The 25,313-nt window shown below is 36.5% G+C and overlaps 1 protein-coding gene across 5 annotated transcripts in view; it reads right to left on the bottom strand.

The window, feature by feature from the left end:
- Positions 1-346: 346 nt before the first annotated feature.
- Positions 347-25,313, bottom strand: part of SFSWAP (splicing factor SWAP) — a 38,072-nt gene continuing 13,105 nt past the window's right edge. For 4 of the 5 annotated variants that reach the window (XM_053959936.1, XM_053959939.1, XM_053959937.1 and 1 more), the window contains 8 exons: positions 23,120-23,297; positions 21,053-21,286; positions 19,371-19,561; positions 11,405-11,670; positions 6,172-6,297; positions 3,304-3,474; positions 2,653-2,725; positions 347-758 (listed from right to left, as the gene is read on the bottom strand). In XM_053959936.1, the coding sequence (XP_053815911.1) occupies positions 693-758; positions 2,653-2,725; positions 3,304-3,474; positions 6,172-6,297; positions 11,405-11,670; positions 19,371-19,561; positions 21,053-21,286; positions 23,120-23,297 (1,305 nt within the window). In that variant the 3' untranslated portion in view covers positions 347-692. Of the gene's footprint in view, positions 759-2,652; positions 2,726-3,303; positions 3,475-6,171; positions 6,298-7,163; positions 7,311-11,404; positions 11,671-19,370; positions 19,562-21,052; positions 21,287-23,119; positions 23,298-25,313 lie in introns of all 5 variants that reach the window. The other variant, XM_053959941.1, reaches the window with a different exon arrangement.

Genomic DNA, 25,313 nt, shown 5'->3' on the forward strand with positions numbered 1-25,313 from the left:
TACCTAAGTAGAGAGAACAAGGTACACTAAGACAATGGGTCTACTGACCATTAGTTATTGACTTTAAAGGGCCAACCCGTCACAGGGAGGCTCCAAGATCTTTCTATCTCATGGATAGAAAATTACATCCCTTGTTCAAAAACCATCTACTACTGACATCCAAGTAAACAAGCATTTTTCTAAGATCATCCTGCGCATGTAGAAAGATAGACAGAATTTCTCAGCTTAAAGTGGTCAGCAGGCAAGATGGTTGTCAAATTAAAAAGCAGAAAATAATAAACAAAAAAATATTAATTTGTAACAAAACCCAACTGCAAGCAATTAAGGATTCCACAAAAACTCTAGCTAATGAAAGACGTTTCCTTCTTTATTATTATGTAATACTTTTCACAGAAACATAGTATTTACAAATATACACATACAGACTGCTGATCATAAAATGTTATTGAAGAATTTGTCAAAAAAATCAATTTACAAAACCCAAAAACTTTTCAAAGATATTCTAGCTGAAAAAATTTAATGAAATTTCAAGGAGATGCTTCTGTACAGAAAGATAGGTTTTAGCTTGTTGAGTTCTGGTAAATTAGGCGAGTTGTGAACCAAGTGAGCCAAGCTCAGCTCATTTGAGATGAGGCAGTTCTGTTCCAATTGTTCTTTTCACGCAATTTCTTCCTGGTCAATTCCAACAGGTCTCAGGAGGCACTGGTTTGGATGTTTTTGGAAGCTGCAAGCATTGCTCTCACTTTGGCCATAAGATCCTGTAGAAAATAAAAGGAAAATGATCAGACATGCCTGAGCTTTGAATAGAGCTAAAACACAAGACTGCAAAAATACACATGAAAGGGTTAGTGTGTATTCCGGTCACGTGGGATACTTGGAGTCATGACCATCAAATGTTTAGCTCCTAGGCTAAATGAGTCAAATAATTTGGAGAAAGTTCCTATGACAGCAACCGAATTCTGGTTTTACCAAAATGCAATGAAGTGCTCTGCATAAATATTTCAAGCAGTTTCTATACGACAAAGCACAGAAATCACATCAATTGAAATGGAAAAACTATGACCATATCTTCAAAGAAACCCTGTAATGAACACAGAACTACTAACCACTGGAGGTTTAAAATGGGAAAAAATAAAAGAGAAAAAGGAGAGAGAGCTGGTAAGAAAAGACTGTAACAATTGCTCTAAAACAGAAAGTTTTTTCCTTGCTTTGTAAATCTGAACCAAAAATTTACACAGCAGAGGCATTTTCTCATATGAGAGAGTGACTGTGAAACCAAACCGACTCTCCATCTTATCTGAGCATCCAATTGGAACAGCATTACAAAAAGAAATGAAATTTCATGTAAACAGCATTGAATAACTGGGTTGCAAAAATGATGACAAAATAAAAACTGTGTATCACAAACAAATCTGAGTTACTTAAACATTTGTTCACAAATGCAACCTAAATGAAGTCCTTAGTGTTTTTGAAGCATTTTGCATCTAAACTTCTCAAAACACACCAGAGGGGAATTTAGCATCATTATTCCTTATGCTTTACAGATGGAAGGATCTGAATGAGAAAGAATACTGATTTGGTTAGGGTCAGCCAGGACAATGGCAGCACAACAATCTAATAATTAGTTAAATTCTATTTTTTGGAGCCTTTAATGATAAAGAGATGCTAAACTCATCTTTATTGGGAAATGTCTTGCAGAGTCATCTAAGTTTCATTACTACTTTTTACTTTTTGCAAATAGCAACCAAGAACTGTATTTCGATACAGTAATCATTCCTTCTCTTACAGCTGTACTTCAAACAAGCAGTCTAATATTAAACTAGGAAATGCTATGCCATAAGCAACAGTTAACCCAAAAAATGCATAAACCAATGACCTTTGAAGGGTATATGTGTTTGAAGGGCGGGATGTTTACTCTCCTTCGAAGACCACACTGTAGTTTGTATCTCATTTCTCATACCAGGAATTCCCATGCATTTGTTGGCAGTGTAAGAAGTGCTGTGACATTAACACTCCTTTTTCTTTCTCTGCTGCCTATACTTGCTATTTTTCCTGAATAATCTTGTTTAAGGTTTGTCATAAGAAATGGATCAAATTTTTTATATAAGGTACTAGACCACTAGTATTAATTTCCAACTACCACGATTTCCATAGCAGAACTAAATTTTTGAACAATCTTTTTTTCTTGAAAGAATAACTCATCCACTGAAAAACCATCAGAATATAAAAAGCAGCTCTTATTTTCTACTGTAAGTTTTTCAAAGCATAATTAAGACAATTTTTCCTTTAAAGTTGGCTTATCCAACTGAAAAAAGTTAAATATTTCTTCCATGAAACTTGTTAAGAGCTCTACATGCTAAAATGGGCGTTGATAAAGGGAGTATTGCAGCAAAACATGGACTTTGACATCTTTACAGTGGATACAACTGCAGCCTAATGAATTTAGCTTGGTCTTTAGAGGCTTGATTAAAATTGAAAGGACAGCACCTAGGGAAGCAACAAAACTGTTGTTCCCATAAGCGAACAGATTAAGAAAGACAGCGAACATGTCTCTACATCACACGCCAAGTTCAGAATTGCCCACGGTGGTAAGAAAACAATATGTTGGACATATTTAATTAGGCAACATATTCTGAATTTGCCTGTTTGTACCTGAGTGATTTTACTCTGCACTGACGACACAATTGCTGAAGAGATTTGACCATCTTTTTCCTGAGAAACTCCCCTAAAAAATAAAATCAGAAATTTAGAGTAAAAGTTTTGAAAATGCATTTCACTCACCATCTTGATTTGGGTTTTATTGTACATGTCTCTCCTACGTTAGTCAACAGTTCTCTCAGTCAACTAGAGGATGTATAAGTCAGGGTTGGAAAAATCACTTGTGCAACTGCTCAGACAAATCTGAACAGCAGCCTGAGAATTTTTACCAGGGCCGTTCTAGAAATATTCTAGAAATAATTTAATCATGAATCTTGACACACGTTACGATTCAAACCACTCTATTAAAGTTCAACTTCCGAGTTAACCCATTTCATGAAAGCTTCCAATTTCCAACTTAGAAATAGGTTGCAGAATTTTCTGCACCAGTTTTCCTGTAAGGTTGAGATATTTACTCCAGAAAGCAAAAGAGATCCAACACGTTCATCAGACTGATGCAGGTAGTGCTGTGCTCCCAGTGACTTTTACTTTTGAGAAGCACACACTGCACACATACAGAGCTCCTCACCCCACGACTCTGGTCACAGACACCCTGACAGTCCAGAGACAGCAGCACTGCAGTAAGACAGTAACAGAGCACGGTACCTGGAGCGTTCCTGGCTGGATTCCCTGCTCTCCACAGGAGAGACACTAGTTGAATGTACAGAATTTTTGTGTGTGGATGGTTTGCCTGGTGACATGGATGGTGAAGGAGATCTAGCTCTGGATTTAGTACGTGATCTAGACCGCTGCTTCTTCTTCTTTTCATGGGGACTTCTGTGAGGAGAAAATATTTTATTGAATATTTAAAGCAATATTACACTAGCTAAGCTGAAGTTACTTTGCACACTTCTAAAAGCTTAGGTACCCTCTTCCACAGGATGTTTCTCTTGCTCTCAGCAAGCATTAGTCTTACCCAATGCTGCATGTTTATGGTTGTACACAATACTTTCTCAGAAGCTCTTTTTAATGTGTTACATTAGGCAATTACTGGCTCCTGAGGTTCTCACTTGGAACACAGGACAACAAAAAGCTTTCATTGGAGATTTGCAGAACAATTTCGCTAGAGGGAAGTTCCATCCCAAACAACAACAGACACTAAGGATGCAATAAGAACTGTAAGGGTTTATATCCCTTACAATTTTCCTAGCTCATAAAATAAACAAAACATGGAATTATGGCTATGTAAAATATCTACAAGGCAAATCCACTGTTTGTTTGTTTTTAAAACAAACAAAAAAAAAGCCCCTTTTCTTGTGATCCAATCTGCAAAGCAACAAACGCCAGGATCAAAATTTTAAATGAGATGTTGTATTGCACTCAGACTAATCTGGACCTAACAGTGTGCCTAAGTGCAAACTGTTTGAGACCTGGAAATTAGATCCACAAATGTTTGTCAGTATGAAAGCTGAAACAAAGGAATGTGTTCATTACTGACAGAAGGGAACATAGATAGTCACCTCATAGGCAATATTAAGCTCAAAGAGAATCAAATTAGTAATATATTAAAGATGAAACTATCAAATCTTTTTACCTGGCTATGAACTTATGTCTGTATGATTTACATACTAGTATTGATATTACTATAATTAGAATAACCTAGAGTAGTGCCTTAATTAGAGGTAGGCAGTATCTTACTGTAAGCATTTCTCTCTAGCATGCATTCCTAGAAGTCTATTCAGAAGAATGTTCTTGAAGCTTCTAGAACATCTTAAAACACTAAAACTTTTAGCCACCTTTCAAACATCACATTATTCATTCCTTTACTTTGATTTTTCGTGGGAATTTTCTACTTTAAAAGGTGCTATACCATAACGCATTGAATTTCCATATAAACAGCGTACATCTGAAGCTTAGAATGTACCCCACAATTTTTTATATAGACATATATTATATTTTTATATAGAGAAAACATTCAAGATTTAAAATTGCAAAACCTCCTTATGCTTTTCTTGAATATAAAATCATTGAGTGGCAGACAAAAAATCCCACAGACTCTAACATTTTTATGACTACACAAAACCATCAGCTACAAAGTCGATTATTCCTTGACTAGCTATGTACTTTAATCGCTTAGTTTCTTAGAACATCACCATGTAACCAAGCCGCGAACAGATCTCATATTTGAATCTTGAAAATCTTGGGTAACATTTGTCATGCAAGCAAAGTATTTAACTGTAAGCTTTTTCAGTGTTTTTCATCTCAGATTATGATGAACAAATAGAACAGCTGAATGATGAAGAATCTGTTCCATAATTGAACACGGAAACCGGTCCATCACATTTTTACTTGAAAATTTAACATGTCAGGGCTGAAACAGTTTCTGCTTTAATTTCTGCAATCAGAGCTGCAAAATATCCTTATCTATGTTTAACCACAATACTCCTTCTTCAGTCTACATCTTTTGTACTTACTGCCATATCTTATTGTGCCACTTTCTTGTTTCCTGTTTGAGAACTAACAGAAGTTTAAAATTTTGACCTACATAAGCAATATTATTCACAGAGGAATGTAGTTTATTTCACAATTACCATTATAATTTACAACTTGGAGTAGCAAAATAACAAAAATACTTTATAGTTTAAAATGCTGAATGGTCAAGCAGCAGACACACCAACACAGCATTAAAAACAGCATGGAGATGTGAAAAACTATTATATTGTGTGTTTATAGGAAAACAAGTATTTTAAGCTTCCATATTTTCCACTTAACCAAAATCACATGAATTCCACAGGAGCCTCTATTATCTTCATTTGATGAATGTTAAAAACTAAATCAGTTGAAGTATACTTAGGAAGTTCTCAATTATACTTACCACACATTAATTAATTACAGGCTATCAAGAGATGTTAAGCTGTCATAAGAAATAACAGAATTTTTTAAATGAAGCTGAAAATGATCTCTTTCTTTCTTATTCCACAAGACATATAGAGAAAGAAGATGAAGACTAAATGCCAGTTTTGATTACAAGTTTAAGAGCGACTGTATGCAGGGTGCTCTCAAAATGACACCGATTCATACTTCACATTCCAATCTGCCAGTAAAGTAACTACAGAGTAACCGTTTGCTAAATCAGAGCTGTCCTTATGCGGATATGATGTGACATCAAGAAAGTTGACATCATAGTTATGCTATGACCTGTGCAGAGGTCGTACAGCTTGCACGATCACAGCATGAGAAAATGACCCAACAAGAGGGAAATACGAAACTCACAGTGAAATCTGAATTCTCATGGCCAGCAAAAAGCGGTGTATTAACACCCACCAATTTGACTGTACAGCTGCTGTTCAAACATATGCAAGAACAGGGAAGAACATTACAAGTGCGTCCATTAACTTTTTTTTCCCAAAAAAGTATTTTTCTATCAAAATACATCTTCAGAACATACGAAGGTTAAATTCTAGCTAAGGAGTCTACACGACATCAGGCTGTTAGGAAGCCGAGACCCCACTGTCTAGGATCAGGAGCCCTTACTTGGAGCGGGGCCGTTTCCTGCTGTTCCCAGGACTATTGCTGATGCGATACGCTGTGGGAACGCTTCTCTCGTCTCTCTGCCGTTCTGGTGTGTGAGCCCTTCTCCGGGGTGACCTTGATCGTGACCTGAGGAGAGAAGAAACATTCAAAAGTTTGCTTTTTGTCACTTATGTCAAAACTTTTACTTCAGTGGAATTGTGCTTCACCAAATACCTATTTTATACCAACATGGTGCAGCTACATAAAAATTTCTTGCTTATCCAAGACATTTGAGATGAAGTTATCCATTGCTTTTCACTCCCAATAGGGGCCTAAAAAAAGGAATTATTTGTTGGTCTTGTCTGCTATAACGACTTCTGTATTATTTGATGGGAAAATTTTCTTTTAGTCCAGCCATCTTATGTGGCAACACAGTTTACTAACATCGGTATGCAGAAATCCAATTTGCACGAAGCCTGGTATTGGCAGGCCTGACCTTGTCTTCTCAAATTAGTGGTGTGCTTTTAGAACTGATGTCTCACAGAGATAAATGCACATTCTTGATGCAGTGCCTGTCTAACACTGACAAGTCCAGGAAATGTCCTGGATGCTGCAGAACATTCCTAGCACAGCCAGTATTTTCACCAGTGCAAGTGACCAATAACCCATTATTAGTGTTGTTTGGCACTAGCACTTTGACTTGAAATATTTTTACTAGAAAAGTGAGAAGGAGATCAAGAAGGGAAAATAGAAAGCATGCCCAGTTAAGATCAGAGATCTTCAGGTTCACACAATATAGGTAATATATACACACACCTACAAAGTCCTGAGCCATTTCTGTTACACCTACAACAAAAAAGCCCAATTGAAAAGAAATTATCGCAATGGCAAAGAGCTGTTGCAAATTAGCTGCTTTGACACTTATAAAATTTGATCTTTACCAAGCCATTCAGAAGGATTAAAAAAAAAGGAAAAAAACCAACAGATTATAAAACTTGGGTTCAGTCAGACACCTTGACATTTTACCAGGATTTCCCTCAAAAGAGCTCCAGCAGTCAAATCTTTTCATTGCCCAAGTTGCCTGGTAATTTTTCCACTCTGTTGCTGCTGCCACTGATGAGCTGCTCAGACTCGGCTCCATGCTCAGTGTTGCTGTGAGTCTGTGATATGGAGGCACACACTTCACATCCAGACTAAAATGTCCTAGTTTTGGTATTAACTAGAATCCTGAAAAGGCTTAGTCCCTTAACCAAAAGCTGAACCTTAGTGAAACACGCCTGTATGGACCAGCCTAAAAAAAGTCCAAACAATCAGAAAGAAAAATACATTAGCTTTATTTTTATGAACTGGCATTTGTGGTTCTACAGCATTCTTCCAATCACCAAATATTAAGAACTTTGGCCATTTGCGTCAAACAATTACACAACAGCTAATCAGTTTTACTGCAATATGTAAATTGTAACTTTCATTAGACTGTAATTCCAGAAGGCACTCTATTCCTTTATGACTTATGCTTAGAAGGGTCCCAAAAGTTCAAAGGATTATGAAGCTTGGCATGTCTCATTACAAAACTGGAATTAAAATTATGTGACTAGACACTGCCTCAGCAATAAGAAAATCACTTTTGTAGGAGAAAAAAAAGCCCCAACACTGAACAATCTTTTTTAACAAACAGCTACTTCCAAGTCTACTGAATTCCTAATACTGAGGCAAAAAGTCTTGCACAAACTCCCACACAGGTGCACCCTACCCAAACTTACTGCAAAGTAACCTCTTAATAAAATATACAACTAATTATTGCTTAATAATTCCTTAACTGGATATATTATGTGCCTTAATAGTACTCTATTACTAAACAGTATAAAGTAAAGCAGCAATACTGAAAAGAAGCTTAGACTTTCCATCTCTTGTTCAAAATGAACATCCAAATTTCACCCAATCAAATCACTAAATCATTTGGTGGTATGTAACAAGTGCTTCTTCTTCCCTTCATCTCCTCTCACACTCACAAACCAGTAGATTTATCTATGGGTAGGAAACAGAGATTGAGGTGAACATCACTGTTCTTTACAGTTAAACACGTGAGCTGGAAGAGCCCACTGCCCACCCCAGGTCTGACACCCAGCATTACTGTCAGAAACAGCTCAGACCCAACTCAAAACTCAGACCCAGCTCTTTAGCAGTGCTTTCAAGTCCATGAGAAACAAAAAGAGTGATTACTACATTTACTACTAAGGTACCAAAAATATTTTCTCCAAGACAGATTTAATAAATGTGCCCCGTTTTTGATACCAAGTACTTACTTGTAATAACTTATTACCTCTCTGGGAATGACAGGTCTGTTTTGCAGTACCTTACAGAACTGTGGGACACTGTTTACTGTGTACATGGCTTGCTTAATCTGTTGTGTCAGTCTAGAATTAAAATTGCATTATACCAGGAGCTTTACAGGACTAATTTTGTTCCAGAAAATAACAAGCATTTATACAGAGAATTGCTGTTAGCACACCACATGCCACAATTAAGCCAGTGTTATCTGGGTTCTCTATATAGCTATGATTTTTTAAACTTGTTTCTGTAAAACATGTTTGGCTGTTAACCAGAGAAATGAATATGCAAAACATGCTCTGAATCAACTTCATGTTATTGGAACAGAATTTTTCAACTTTATTACTGCTGAAGATGCAAAAGAAAATATAAAAAATGCAACAGTTTCAAAATTATATCTTATCACCAAAGACTACTCTTAAACGCAGCAGAGCCTCTAAACCTCTAACGATGCAAAAATAAATGACAAGCAAATGATGTAAAATGGTATACAGAGAAGTATACTGCAAAGTTCATTTGCGTGATTTCTAAGCACAATATGCAATTTGGAAAAAAAGAATAAGATGATAAACCAAAAAGGAGGAGCTTACAAAGTATCCTGAACATTCCTTGAATAAAGAGCAAAGAATGTTATTGCAAATTTTGATGTTTACCTACACTTCTCACATTTTATTCCCCATTAACTTGTCACAAGGTTATACGATCACAGAGTTATATGGTAAAGGTGATTTTTCATCTACATTTTGAACAGATTAAAGTAAGTCAACAATACATCATTAGACTGGGGCATTCAAGTACCACACAGATACTCAAAATGGGGCTGTTCCAAAGTAATTTAGCATCACTGTCCACACAGTAACAACTGTCTCTAAGTGCCATCCACTTAATACAAGATGAACACATTACCATCCAGAAACAGTTTACACTTTATTCCGGAGAGTACGGCTCTTTACGTAACTATTCATTCAGCTGAAAGCTGTAATATCCAGTGCTTGGAGAAGCTAGGGAAAAAAAAAAACCTGTTCTAGGGGAAGCTGAAGAATACTGTTCTAGGGCAAAGTGATGAGCAAAGATACATGAAACATGCCGAGCTTTGAATGAAGCAACACAATGCACGGAAATTATTTTATCTGAAACAACACTAAAATAAAAATAAATAATAATAAAACAAAGACAAAATCCAGTAATATCTTCTATCTAGGCAACAACACTTGCCTTTTTTGGCAATTACTAAGACAAGGTACTATTTTTGCCTAAACATTTGAGAATCAAAACACATCAGTATCTGACAGGGTTATGAATCAGCCTCTTGCTCTTGATTATTCTACAATTTTTCTGTTTCAGGAGCAAGAGCTCTAACTTTGCAAATACAGTATGTTAAGGCAGAGCAAACACCTTCAATAAAGCACACCTTCGATCATCACCATTTCTTCTATAAGGCCTTTCCTGTTCAGCTCTAACTTTTGTGAAGTTAAAATATGCAAAATGTTTTCAGTGCAAAATCTGGCGCTGTTTTTTCTGCATAATTTTAAAATTCAGCCAGCCAGCATCAAGCTTATTGGACTTCTGAGATTTTAGACTTCAACAGCGCATCAAGGAAATATCTAACCAGATTTAATCAGTGTTGTGGTGATTCATGATTTTCATGCTGTTATATGCTTGTCATTTGATTTGTGCCAGGAGGCAAACTCAAGACAGCAAACACAGATTAGCTCCTGTAGATTACCTATTCTTAATGACTTTTGGTTAAGACACAGCATGTCATGACAACTTACTGTCAAAGGCTGTCAAATAAGCAGCAAGTCAGACTGATGGTTTCAGTCCAAGTTGTGCTCATTTAATTCCTGGCATCTCTGAATAGCAGAGATTTCTGCAGCAAAGTATTATTCTTAAACTCAAAAATCAAGTATAAACCAGTAAGTTGTAACATGTTAACACTCCTGCTAATGCAGTTAAGACACTTCAATAAACGAAAAAGCACAAGCAAACTAAAAGAAGTTTTGGCACACTATCATCAGGGACTAGCAGCTTTTTTCAGGCATGTGCCGTAGACAGAGACACAAAGAGGAAGTACTGTATGGTTTTTCACATGCATCACATACTTACACAGCTGTGGCAGTATTTATATGCAATTTGCTTGAACTACAAGCTACCTAAGTAGCTACACTGTTCTGTACCCTGATCCACAGAATGTACCCTCAAAGCCCTTCCTACTGACCACAGTAACTTCACTGCGGTAGAGCATTCAGATATGACAAATTTTACAACAGTAAACTTTGAAGGTGCCTAGATCCAAATATCTTTGATGGGATTAACAGTATCAGTAAAACACAATATACATTATCTTATAGCTTATATAATTAGCGTAGTATATTTAATCTCATTAATGATTAAGTATAGGGTTAACAGCACTGGGCTACATTCTTCTGTAGTATCTCTCTCTTTCACCTCTGTTTTCGCTCTTCTTGGATTCCTGCCATATCTCTCCATCATATTTTTTCACTTGTCACTCAACTGCTTTATTGTCTTCTGAGCTCTGCTGCTCAACCACCTAGTACTCTATTTCTTATCTGAATATTGTCTAAGTTGCTTTGCTCCAGTAACAGCCACAGATTTATTAGCAAGCTCTCTTCCTGCTATCATCACATTCCTACATATTATCACCAGGTATTTCAAAGAAGATCAGGAAAAAGCATTTACTGGTAAAAGTTTTGGACTATGTAATTAGAAATTAATGATTCATTTCACTAAAAGGATTTTCAAAAGACCTGCCACATTTGATCTGTACGTGCCACATACTGCCTTCAAGGTGACTGTGACCTTTGCAATGGGTATAAGAACACCTATGTAAAGGAAGAAGTGCAAAGATGTTTTACGTGTTAACCCACACAGAATGCTAAAGAATACGTTTGGTTTCCAAACCCACCTTGAGTGCCTGACAGTCCTATAGGCAGTGGGAAGTGAGTGTTTTGCTTTTGAATGTGATCTAGACCTGGACTTAGATGATGAATGATACTTGAATGGTGATCGAGATCTTGACCGAGATCTTTTCTTGTGTTTTTTCCTTTTCTTTTCCTTCTCTTCATCCCTAGGAGGATCTCTGCTTCTGCTTGAAGGCCCTTCTGCTTGTTTAACTTCTAAGGTGGGTAAAGTTCTGACTGCAGTCACAGGACATGGTATACTACTGACACTCTGAAATCAAAGATTAACAAAGAACAGTGATCAGTTTCCGGAGTTAGTGCTGCATTGGGATTATGTAAAGTGTGCAGAAGTAAGGCTGACATCTTCAAACACATGCATCCAGCAAAATTTAATGGAGGCCTGTACAGTTCCCCAAAGATACACGTGCAAGTTGGTATATGCATACTAAGACTGTCAGCTTAACCAGGACACAGTTCTGAAGTTTTCATCTTTAGTTTTTAAAAGAAATGTGTTCTAAAAGAATGGGTACTATCAGGTATCTTTTAATCTATTTACATGTTTTACTTAAACAGGATAAACCTGGAAATACAATCAGGAACTACTGCCATTCAAAGCTAAGTTTTAGTGTCACTTTCCTCCATGAACTGTGCTGTCCGGATTACAGCTTCAAAAAAAAAAAAAAAAAAAAAACAAACGCAAAATGAACCAGTGCTAATAGAAATTAGTCTGAACTTTTGAAAATAAATGCTTTAAATGTAAAGGATTGAGAAGATCACAAAATGTATTAATCTCAAAGAAAGAACAGGTCCATGCACAGTTAATGTTCAGTGAGTGATTCCAGCTGAAGGAAATCAAGCAAAATCATACCCCAACATTTACAAATTATTAGCTTGAACCTCAGAGAATTCTGCTCAATGCCTTCTTTAGAACAATTCAAGTCAGGCACCATAGATATGCTCCTCATTTCAAAGCCTGTCATTCCCCCAGGTGCCATTTCAAGGCAACTGGAGAAATCAGTTTCCCTGTCATAATTTCCCCTCCACCTCATCTGAGTTTCACTATTTGATACAAGGATACCTTACCATGACTGGAATAAAAAGTAATACATTAAAACCTGAAATAACCAAATTAGAAACAGGTGATCTTTTTCTTTCTTTTTACCCTTCTCCTACCATGAATACATAAAGGCAGAAACTGAACAATCACATTTGAATAATCAAAAAGTCAGCTCTGCTTCAAGTTAAGAGACATGACACTTTTTCATGCTTTAACTGATAAGTGCTATCACAATATTTACAAAACCAGCAACAAAGCAGTACTGAAGTAGCTTGCTTCAAAGATTATAAATGTTTTACAGCATGATCATTTGAGTGACTGGTTTACCAGAGGCCTATTTCCAATTTCACAAACTCCATGTGTAACTGCAGACATCTCACAGACACCTCATCTCCACTTTCCTAAGAGGCCACCAGAGCTGACTTTCGTTCCTTTGACAACATTATTCACCTCTTGATACAGTACCTGAGCCTTTGCTTTGAACACTACTGAATATGGAATAGCCCAGTCTGCCTTGAAGTAGACACCTCTAGTAGCTTCAAATGAAAAAGCTGTAGGCAAAGTAGTTTTAAGGGGAAAATGACAGAGGAGAAAAACCCAATGGTTTTCACTGCTCAAGTTCATTTGGCCACATAAAACACAAGCTCTCCTACCACTGCCAAGAAGGAAGTTAGTAAATGAAAGACACATTTACTTTTAGCTCACATGTAGAGATCTTCCCAGCCACCTGAACAAAGATCCACAAAATGCTAAGCCCAACTATGTTTCCACTAAAAGCATCCACTGCTGACACTGGGCTCTCCTTGACTTTCAGGAAGCTGACACTAAGGAATGACAGTGCTGTCCAGCTCTCTGGCAAGCAAAGATGCAGGCTGGCTGCCTGGTGGATTGGAACATTGCTGCTTCAGGCTACTGATGAATCACATCTGGAGAGCCACACAGAAGTGACTTTAACTACCCCTTAATGAAATATGCATGTTCTTCAGTGAAACACAACAGGTAACACACATGGAGAAGTCACTCACCCACCCACCACTGTGCCCAGACGCTCTGGTAACAGACATCACATCCTTATGACAATGACCTGAAACAAATGGGCCACTTTCCTCAGTGGCAAATCCAGCTGCCTTTAAGAAAAAGAGCACTAGCAAAATGACTTGATTCACCACCAGAGCAGAACACAGAGCTTAGTTAGCAAATTACTAGGCCACAAATAAAATTTCTAGGTGTATAAATACTTGGAAACAAATAAACTGTCTTTGAAAATAAGGTAATGGGAACTGAAATTGGAGGCATGAATGCAGAAAAGAATAAAACCAATTAAAAAAAAAACAAACAAAACCAAACAAACAAAAAACAAACAAACAAAAAACAAACAAACAAAAACAACAACAACAAAACAAACAAACAAACAAAAAAAACCACAGCACAGAACTGGGAGATTTTTGTAAAGCATTCTGCTTTAGCTGACCAGGCTCTACCAATATGCAGGCCAGCAGAACAGTTTCGGAAAGCATGGAAACAAACCTGTCACCTGATGAAATTTATTACACATCTCAAGGGATGAGAGATTTACATTGTCTGAGAGCTCTGCTAAGAAGTTAAACTGCAAACATTCCGATAGCATTCAGTGAATCTCACTTCTTTGTCTGTCTTTTTGGCCTACTAAACAGCACTAGTTTTTTGGCCTTTACTAAATGCTACACTGTCAGACAAATTCTCTGGCAGAGCTGTTCTTCAGCATTTTATTTGCATGACTGAAGCAAATCTGGCGAACGTAATGCCAAAACATGATTTGACAACTCTTGTTTAGCAGGAATGGATTAGGAAAGAGCTCTGTAAATAGGGAGAACTTATAGTCATATGAGAACAGAATGAGTACTTCAGTGCATTTGCATATTTGCAGTATTCATAAGCCGAGAATACACATTAGTTATTCTGGGTTTACACTACTTAATCAATACATAAAGTCAAAATTAGAAATTAACCAGAATGTGCTTATGGCAACAGAACAAAACCCTAGCACTGTGTCTGGCTCAAACAAAATCAGCTAGCAAAGGATATTATCAATAATATTTCTTTTACAGCAATTGGAATCTATGTTAGATCAAAACTGCAAAGATTGAAGAATGTCAGAACTGTAAAGAGTTAATCAACAATTCTTTCAGTTCACTAAAATCCAAAAATACTCCAGATTATTTTCTACCACTGTATCTTTTTTACTCCAGGTTCCTCAAAGCTTATAGTGAAGTATTCCCTGACTGAGAGTTAATAAGCAGCTGTCTACCAGCAATGGAAGTGTATTATTTCTGTATTCATTGATCTGTGGAACAAAGCAAGCTGTTACTTCTATTTAGAAGTTTGTCAGTCCTAGTATTCATAAATTGGCCCAAAATAATAAATTGGAGAGATAAAATATTTCCTATAGAATAAGCTCCTACAGAATTTGTTCTACTGGAACTCAAAGACTCAACAGTTTTATCAGGGTTACACTGCTGCACTAAGAAACAGCTATTAACAGTACACTGACCATGGTAAGGTCTTCAAAAAAAGAGAAACTTTTGACAGGGCCAGCTGCAAAGAAATTACTGGCTGTGAATCTGTTTGCTGTGTGGATCAATATGCCTTTTTATTTTGAGCACTTTGTAAACTAAAAATCAACACATAAATATTCTTACCTCCTCACTTATCTTAATTAAAACAGAAGTTGTTGATATTTACCTTTTTTCCCCTGTTTAATAATGACTGAAGTATTTATGCTATAAGGAATTACAACTCTCATGTAGTTTTTGGCAGTAGGGTTATTGCAATAAAAATAGTTCCAAATGAGAGCAAGTTATCTATCCCCTAAATGCCACATTAGTATGTGACATTTATGTTTTTCCTTTATCTTGCTTTTTCAAAAGTACAGATAAATTTACAAGCAACCCCAACCCCCCCCTGCCCATGCTAATCAGAAGATGTAGATACCTATAGTCTGCAAAAAAAGTAAAGAAAGAAGTGAATGGCTCCAAAATATTCTAAAGAATTTTTTTCTTTAAATACTTATGGGATGGTTTTTATTATACAATTACACTTTGCTCAAAAATTAAGAAAGAAAATACACAAACATAAAATGATGTTATACATGATTATTATTCCAAAAAAGCATGCAGGAATATTTACAGTCTATTGCTAAAAAAGTAGGATAAACGACAGCAGTGTGAAAGACATACACTATCTACAGCTGCTGATAACCCTGTTATGCTTGACAAAACTAGAAGAGCATCTCATTTTTAAAACACAGCACACTTCTATTTCACTTGTAAATAAGACTACTTTCCACAAGAAAAAAATAATTGTTACATACAGGACAAAAGTACAGGCAAGTCATCTAAAGAAACAAATTATAAAACAGGGCTTCAAAACTGGGGAAGATAAAAGAGCCAAAAGAAGGAAAGTCTTGCTTTGTGCCACCGAATCTATATATTCAGAGGCGTAAACAGCAGATGACATTTGGGACAAGCCGCTAAAACAGCATCACTTTCAAATCATGTGCCAGTCTGATTTTGCAACATGATGACTGTGGCTTTCTCTTCTGTTTAAATCAGATACTAAGGTTTATACAGGTAACAGTTTGGGTATAACCAACTGGCTTTTACATGGCTATCAAAGCACTATCAACACTAAAACATATCTGACATAGAATAAAATATGACATTTGAACATGCAGAATAAAACATGCCAAGTCACACTACCGAGGATATATAATCTTATTTCTTAAAATTTGAATTAAATTAAATTTTGGAATGAGATTTGCATTTCGGATCATGAAACACCTTATTTGTTCTAAAGCAAAAAAGGCAGTTCAGTGAAGCACTCCATATAAGCTGGCATATTTCAGCTCAGCATGGAAGAACTGCAGTTTGCTGTTCCAGGACAAGGAACATACATTCATTGCAGAATGAAGGCAACTTCTCAACGACACTGACAGATGTGCCAAAGAGTCTATACAAAGTTTATGTGTACCAAGACCAAGAGTCTGTATGAGTTATACATGTAAGCACAAGAAGGGAAACATCATCCTGTTACTGTTTGTCCACGTCTTGAACAAGGGCGCAGACTTCACTGGCCGCAGCATTGCTGGAAGCTCATCGGTTTTGCAAACTGAGATAAGCTGCGTGCTTTCCAAGTACTGGTTTGAGGAAATACTATGCATAACTGTACTGTTCTAATGCATGCAAGGATGGTAGGGAGCCATGTGTGAAAAGCTGAACTGCTTCGCTGCTCAAGCTTTTTCAGTCTTTTGTTTATCTTGCTTGACTTCACTTTAAAGAAAAACAGGAAGCCATATAAAAGAAATAATTCAGCTATGGAAAACACAGAACTGACTATTTTTAAGATTCAGCTGAAGCCAAAACAGTTTAGAAGTGCTCTGTTCTATGGTAGCGTCTTTTACCTGCAGTTAGCAGAATCGATTTCATTCAAAGATGTAATGTACACTCAGTACCAGTGATCCTTTCAAGAAATACAAGATATCAGGAAAATCTGAGACAGGTCACAAAAGCTTTGTGCATTTAATGTATTTCTGCACATCGTGATAAACGGGTTTTCAGCACAAATGTACACTGTATGTACACATAAATAGCATTACTGGGTTTTTAATACACTTACTATGCTGGGGCAATGCAATGGAGATAATGCATCTCCCATAGATATTCTCAACTCCTCTTCACGCTTTATTATACAACTCAGTCATTACTCCATTTTTGAGACAAATTTTGGGCTACAAAAGTCATGTCACTACATTAACGCTGACCAGTGTATATCAGTCTTTGTTTCCTGGACTCCTCATTGGATGTTCCTACCCCCAAAACAAGAAATGAAATACATTTAGTGCTGGTTTTGGTGTATTAGAAGTGTACAAGTATTTAAGTTTTTTCTTTGTTTTCTGATTTAATTACCCCCAATTAGTTCCATTGACCAAGCTACAAAATTTTACATATCTTTCTCTCTAAACTTTTTAACATACTTTCTTTTTATTACAGCCACGTAGTTATCTCCATTTATGTTTGCAATCAGTATTTTTAAATGCATCTTTAGTCTGAAACATGGCTGAAAGTCTGAAACACTACTGAAAAAGCTTAAAAAAACCAAACCAGTGCTACATATTTATTTACAAGCTGATTTAGACATCATAATGCAGCATACTGGGTTCTCAGGGTAAATAGAACAGAGGTTAACAAATCTGCAATATTATTTCACTCATCTTTCTTCAATACAATTTCTTGACTCAAATGGGCTGTTACAAATAGGAAAAACAGGCAAGGAGAGTAAAAGACAGATTATTTGGAATGAATGGAAATGGATGTTTTTTTGAACACGGCAAATGGAACAACAAACTTGAAAAACATTTATGTTTCAAAATAAGCTTTTATCTGCAAAAGTCTGTATACATGTATCTACATAAGTGTATTACTAAGCAAACCACATTTAGCAGGAATATTACCTCCAAAGACATTATGGCATTTTTGACTGTTCATTGAAACAGTACAAGCACTTCCAATACAATAGCCAATTTTATTTTTAAAAAGCAAGGTCATATCAGAAAACATTTAAATATACATCTGAAATGTTTAATAATCTTTAATAATGAAAGCACCTCCAAACCATTTCTACTGGTAAGAAACAGTGAAAGTGGTTACTTTAAAATTCTCAAATACACTGGAATTTTTTTGTAAGAAAAAATAGATGCTTTCTCTGAAACTGTACTTCTGTGAAAGAAGAAAAAGAAGTTTCTAGAAAATCAGTTTACTGAGAAGTGGGAAAGGGTGTAGTTTTTTGTTGAGAAGTTCACTAGCAAGTTCAGCTTAGAACTTTAGTAAGTTCAGATGTGAGCGAGAACATTCATCTACTCTTCTAAAAAAGAGTCATCGTCACTGGTTATTTCAGGCATTCTCTTAAAGAAAAATATCAAAGCAACCTTAGCTTAGAAATATCCGTATCCTTGACAAATTCCCTTGGGGAAAAGAGCAGAACTGCAAATGTGGGGAGTTGTCATTGTCTCTTTGCATTCACTCTTCAATACATAAGTGAAAAGAGAAGTACTGAACACTTGTGTCAGGGAAAATTTGTTAGTAGTAGCAATGAAAAACCCACACAGGATCACTTTTGGGATGTGATCACACTTAATTCACCTATCTGCTATTCTCTGCTGGTATGGATCACCTAAACTGCAGTATGCCTCTTTCAACTGTTTTCTTGAAAGTGTTTTGAGGGGTAATCCATGATTTACTTGGAAAAATCGAGAACTGGGCAATGAACTACTTGCTAGGTACTTGAATTCTTTCTGAGGGAAATGAAACAATGGAAAGCCATGTCATTCTTTCTTGTAGCCAATCTGTCACAATCAATATCTTAAATCTTCCATCAGTATACAGAGATTACATTTTGCTTGACTAGTGCAACCAAGAGCGATTTTACTGGCTTTTCTGAAAGCAATGTAATTCCAAAGCCAGGAACCCGAGATTCTACTTTCCAACAATATTTGTATTTGTAATGCACAGCAAAACCATCAATATACACATCAAATAAGAAAGTATCACAACTTAAGTAAGCCATCCCAATACTCTTGGCAAGGTGAGCATTCCAACAGTTGGATCACTAGTACGTAGTTAAAACATGGAAGCTCCTTTTCCTTTCCGTACCTGTCTAACTAACCTAGGAGTTGTGCAGCCTACTTCTCTACCAGTTCTTTAATGACAGATGCGAGACATATGTAAGAAAAAGCTTAACGGTGTTTAAAATTCAAATTTCTTCCCATTTAGAAAAGCTTCTGCTTATTCAGTCAAGTTCATAACACACCGTTGGAGTCACATTCTAGAGGTAAGTTTTCTACCAGCTTTATGGGAAAGAGAAATTTATTTCTTGCTTACCTCACTACTGAAGGAATTCTCCTCAATCTTCTCAGTTTCTGCCTCTGCCAGAGGGTTTTTCAGGGTCTGCAAAAACAAGGCAGCTTTCCTTTTGCGTTCTGCTTGTAGCTGCTTCTCCTTTGATTCTTTGGAGGCCTGTGCAAGCTTCTCCCTTGCTGCAGCTGCTAATCTATCCTCTAGCTTCTGCTTTGCTAAGAAAGACAATTAAGCATTAAGTTTAGAGTGAGTCATGCTTGGGCAACTCAGGCTTCCTTAAAACAAACACCCATCACCATCACAAACGAGCAAACAGCCCCTCCAGCCACCTGCAAGCCTTTCCACTATAGCCATTCAATGACAAGATAAGAACACCAGCTTGAAATTAAGAAATTCCAAGCATCTCAATTAACAGATACATCATTTGCTTAATGTAAAGCAGTGCAGGTGAAGTAAAAACTTCTAACTTAAAATTACAAGAAAATCCAATCCTGATTATTCAGGATACTTGTCCTTTTCTATTTATAAAAGCTACCTATACTAAAGAAAGTAGCTCTGTAAATTCAGAAGCTTTTTCTTTTAAGTCTTAAAGTGTGTTAAATCCAAACTCTCCAGTTTGCTCTTTCCACTGATGTTATCCTCACAGTTTCCAGCCCTATTTAAACATGAAATTTTCAGAAACTGTTTCATCATTGCTACAATCAGCAGATTTTGTTGTGTGTGATTACATGAAGAGAATAAGCCAATTGATTTAACTATGCACCTAACAGCTATTTTGTGTGATGTTTTTCATCTTAAACTTTCATTTTTGTGTTTTCCATATGTGCAAAGCAACCAGATTGTTTTGTTCACAGGTTTTTCAACACACAGCTTTTTCTAAGTGTGTTTTACACTTCATTTTTATTATCATACAAAATACTTCATATTTGCTTTAGATATGTAATGCCACAGCATACTTTGTGCTACTGCAGTTTACAAAGCAACTGCTACTTAGTAGCAAAAAACCAACCAGTTTGAAAATTAAAAACTAAATACCTGTGGCATACTCATAGTTGTGAGAAATACTGAGTTTTTAAGCTGATGAATACTGGCAGAACATCCACCTTAGTAAGCACACTCTGCTGTGAAACAGCCTTGGGGAGGAATGGGCGAAACTGGATTTTAAAACATCGTTTCATTCAAATTCACACAGCATGCCCTTCTGCCCTAATGCACATTAACACATTAACAGGAAAAGCCCATACAAAGATTTAATGGCATTGCATTATAAGAGCAACAAAACACTAACAAAGCTATATGAGTCTATATGAGAGCACTATATAAATGAAAAATAGCTTGTAGCAATTCACTGTTCGCTGAAGAAAATTACAAACAGGTATGTCTTTGCTGGGCTTTGTTAATGCAATCTGGAAACTAAACAGTCAGTGCTTTACTAGAAGGCTGTAATGAAAAACCAAAATAGAATTCAGAAAGATCAGGCATTAGGACAAAGCCTTCAACCACCCCTGTCTGCTCTAAGTTTGATTATGTCTGAGCAACCAATGAAGACTTCATTCTTAAACATAAGGAGGAAATTGTGGGAACAGAATTCTGACTCTTATTAACATGACAGAAAATATCCAAAACACCTGAAATGTCACACATGGCAGTTTCACAGTTTGTGTGAAGGACTCAATCCATTTTGTTTTCAGTGTTACATGGAATACCTTGTTTAGCTTCCAACTCCTCCTGTGTAAGTTGAGGTTTTTTCTCTTCAGGAGCAGTACAAGGAGTGGCAATTGCTGGAGTATGGTTTGATGCACTGTTAGCACCCTCTTGGCCTTCCTTTCCCTCCTCTTCCTCCTCATCACTGTCATCATCTAATTTAACACGGTTTTTCTCCAAAGGAAGAAGGTCGTTTTCTTTGGCCTTGATTGCAAAGCTTATCGGAGCAAAGGATGCTGTGAATGAATGGGTAAGATTTCACACATCATTAGACTACAGTAGAAGGCAGATTAAATTTCCTGACTTTACCCATTACTCCTGCAGACTACACCACAAAAAAACTCATCGTCCTATTATACTAATTATTTTGGTGAAAAGGACAACATAATCCTTTTTTTCCTCTTTCTGTGTTTTTAAACAAACATTGGAAACTTTATTTGCTGTGTAAAGATGGAAAAAAAACCATACAGCATTAATCTCCAACCCATTTATTCAAAATGACATTTCTAACAAAAAAGAATGGAAGAATAGAATTTCTCACTACCTAGTACCATATGGTCTGCTGCAATACTTATGTTCCTCAAGATGCCTTTCGCATGTATGTCCTACGAGACTGCAATTAGGGAAACTTAAACACAGTAATTAAATTACATACCACGGTTTATAAAAGATAAGCTTTGATTCTGGTAATCCTGGGGTAAAGAAATATGCTCAGAAACAAAGAACTCCAGAATTCCAAGAGAAGAAGTAACAGTGACTTCTAACTTTTTCATGGGATAGAACAAATCCTAAAATGGGATTTTATTTCCTCAGAGGCAGAAGAAAAATCTAGTATGGATGTTATGTCTGTCTTGGAGGCAAAACTCTGAATTTAGGTTATAATACAGTGGAATTTGTACCATTTTAACGGAGATGAAAATAAGTTTATAGGAATCAGATTGCCACGAAATGACTCATTGGTTATATTCCATTATGTAAATTTGAGCAGATTACTACTATTAAAGTATGGGCTCCAGTTTGCCACTTACTAATAGCGGAACAACAGAAACAGTGCGTATTTCTTGGTGTACATTGCAGCTCTTAATAAGGCATCTTTGAAGACAGGGAAGATTGTTCCTTCCCCAGGAAAGCTGCTCAGGCTGCTCCAAGAAGAAACTGCAGAGTCTGGACAGTCAAACAGCCACAGCAAAGTGCCCAGTGTTTGCCCGTTGTGGAGGAAATGGGATCGCACTGAGAAGCGGGAAGAGAGAATTCCAAGGAACCACAGGGAGTAGATAAAATTATCAGTAATTAAGAAAGCCACTAAGGTGGCAGGAAGGAAGTTTCCATCCATGGAAGTCCAGTTAAAGAGTGCTGTTTCTGTTGGTTTTTTGTTTTCTCAGTGGCTTTCAGTTCTAGTTAAAAGATGCACATTTTTAGGTGTTACTGAAAATAAGATTTTTTCACATATCTTCTCCTGACAGGACAACAAATCAGCTCCCAGATATAAACAATAATTTCTCCAACTCAGGACACTTATAGGGTGTTAGCTCGCTTTGAGTGGCTTCCAGAGAGATCTTCCCCTTCTGTCCCTCTGCTGCCATGACTGCAAGAGTAAAAACATTTCATTTAGAAATGAAAGGGGCCTTTTCTTCCAGCATAACTAATATCCAACATGGGAAGAATGAGCAACAAGCCTAGAGTACTTCCTCCACATGCATCCTTTCAAATAAGGCCACTGCTTTTCTTCAGAATGAAATATTTTGCTCTTGCACAAAACTCGTAACTGTCAAGTTGAAAATTACAAAAAAAAAAAAAAATTTTTATTGGCATCACTGATGAAAGCCTTCAACTTTGCACAAAACTGCAGTAAAACAATTTATTGTGTCAGACTGTAAATACCTGATAGTCTGATAAGAAAGAAATATGAAAGCAATCAAATTACTTATTGCAGACATTTTTTGATGCCTTCAGTGAAAATGTATTTTTCACATAATGAAATTCTTTTCCCTACTTTCCACTGCCTTCTTTTCTTTCCTTATGTATATGTTATCAAATATTTTCATGCCCAATAAATCATATTACCATACCTTTCACGAGTTTACCATCACTGACAGCTTTAGGAGGAGGAACATCCTTTTTAGTTCCTGAAACTCCCTTAGCACTTGGCTCAGATGCATCTTCAGGTGCATGTTCATCTGCAAATTGAGTCTCACTCGGTGTATCACTGGCAGTGTCTGCTGGAACATCTTCAGAAGAAGATACTCCCTTTTTAAAAGAAATGAGCAGAATTACTAACAGGATACTTATGAAATCATTAATACAATGTCTGTGGAGCTGCAATTTTGTCAGCAATTTGAAAAATCACATTATCAGCTAATCACACAACAGCTGATTTTATATCACTCAGCACTCATGACCATAATTCTGCCTCATGTAAACCCACAGGCTGTAAAACCTACAGACCTACAGTAAGAACATGTTATTTTACAGCAAAGAAAATGTTCTTCAGCTGATACACTTTTGCCAAAAACTCCTTTAAAATTCTATTTTTAAAATTAGACCCTATAAGCATGTACGTCTTTTCTATATTTATTTGGGTCTTGATTTCCAGGGTCCCAAACCAAATCCATAAAGTCAACTCCAAGGGAGAGGGTGAAAGCTTATGACACTTTTTCCTCTTGTACAACTGTATGTAAATTTTTTGCAGAATCAGGTTTCACAGGAATAATGTTTGATTTGTTCCAACATTCTGCTGAAGAACACTGGGCCTAGCAATGTTTTTTGTTGCAACAGATGAGCTCAGATTTTCAAGTAAAGAATTACTGGTTCTACCATTACATGAATGAATCACTCAGCATGATCTCTGAACTCATGGCAAAAAATTTCAAGAAGGATATTACAGAACATTCAAAGTATTTACACAGGAGTCGTGTGATAACATTAAGTAATTTAACATAGTCAATTAAGAGTTTGGTTGCTCTGGCTGTTGTTAAGCATACAAAAAAAAAAAAAAATTTGAGGCATTTAACAGATCTTCCCTGCGGCCATTCCCCGACCAAGAGAATTGATTTCTGAAAGTCCTCGAAGGGGAAAAGCACAATGAAATCAAGCACTTCACCCTGTATTTACTGAAGTCAGTAGTACAGTTTCTTATTAATTTTGATGGCCAAAAGGAAAAGCATCAGTTGCATTAGTTGCCTACACATATATTACTAGAGCATAAAGATAATATCAAAATCATTACTTTAAGAAACTGAAGAGAATGGCATTCTCTACAAAGCCATGCAGTATAAAAATATGCATTGCTACGCTTGACCTCAAGGGACTTAAACCGGTTTCAGCTCCTTTTTAAGCCGTACTCATTTGAACATTTAAAATGAATCCTTTACTATTATGCTTTGGTTAGTGTACAATTTCCCCCCAACTACATGTTAACAACTCCTTATTAATTATGTAAGTATTATGAATTCAACCCACTGGTTTGCAAATAACACTTTCGAGAACAACAGTCAGCACTGTGGCACAGGACAATTTTGATTGTAATTTATCAGCTGAATAAGATCGCATTTACCACATTTTATCTTTACAAATAGTGCTTCCAAAACATTTTTTCACTATTAAAACAAAACATTAGACACAAGTGTTCCAAACAGCAACCATTATTGAATTTCTTCATTTTCCACAAAGCAATTCCGAGGAGTTTACCCACAGGCCTACCTTCTTCAGTTTAAGGCTCCCCAATCTAAGCCTTGAGATGACAAATGACATAGGGCCTAAAAAAAAAATAGCTCTTTCCCATGAAAAGTTAACATCAGATAATGTAGTTCTGATATTATTTGCAATTTTCTTTTCAGTAAGAGAACAATCTAAATAGCTAACATGAGAATAGTTAAAAACATGGATGCCAAGTCTGGCTACCACCTTCTAAAAACATGGACTAAAGAAGCAAAGCAAGTAGGAAACTGCTGTGAGATTCTGAAGCTCCAGTATTGTTGCAATCATGACTGGACTCTAACAAAACCTCCCTCAGAAAAAGGCACGTCAGAAAGCTCCTCCAGCCTCTGGGCTACCGCTGTACAAAGGACGAGGCATATGGGAAGGTATGGGTGTTAAAAGCCATAGCTAACCTTTCTGACAGCAGAACACTAATCACAATCCTACAAAGCTCTAAACCTACACAAAGCATATTTTCCCTCGTATAGAAAGCCAGAAGATTTTCAGGTTGTCATTTTATATTACAGCCACAGTGGAGTGGCATATAGTAAAAAGCAAGAATTAAAT

Source organism: Vidua chalybeata, chromosome 18, assembly GCF_026979565.1.
Source record: "Vidua chalybeata isolate OUT-0048 chromosome 18, bVidCha1 merged haplotype, whole genome shotgun sequence".
Lineage (NCBI taxonomy): Eukaryota > Metazoa > Chordata > Aves > Passeriformes > Viduidae > Vidua > Vidua chalybeata.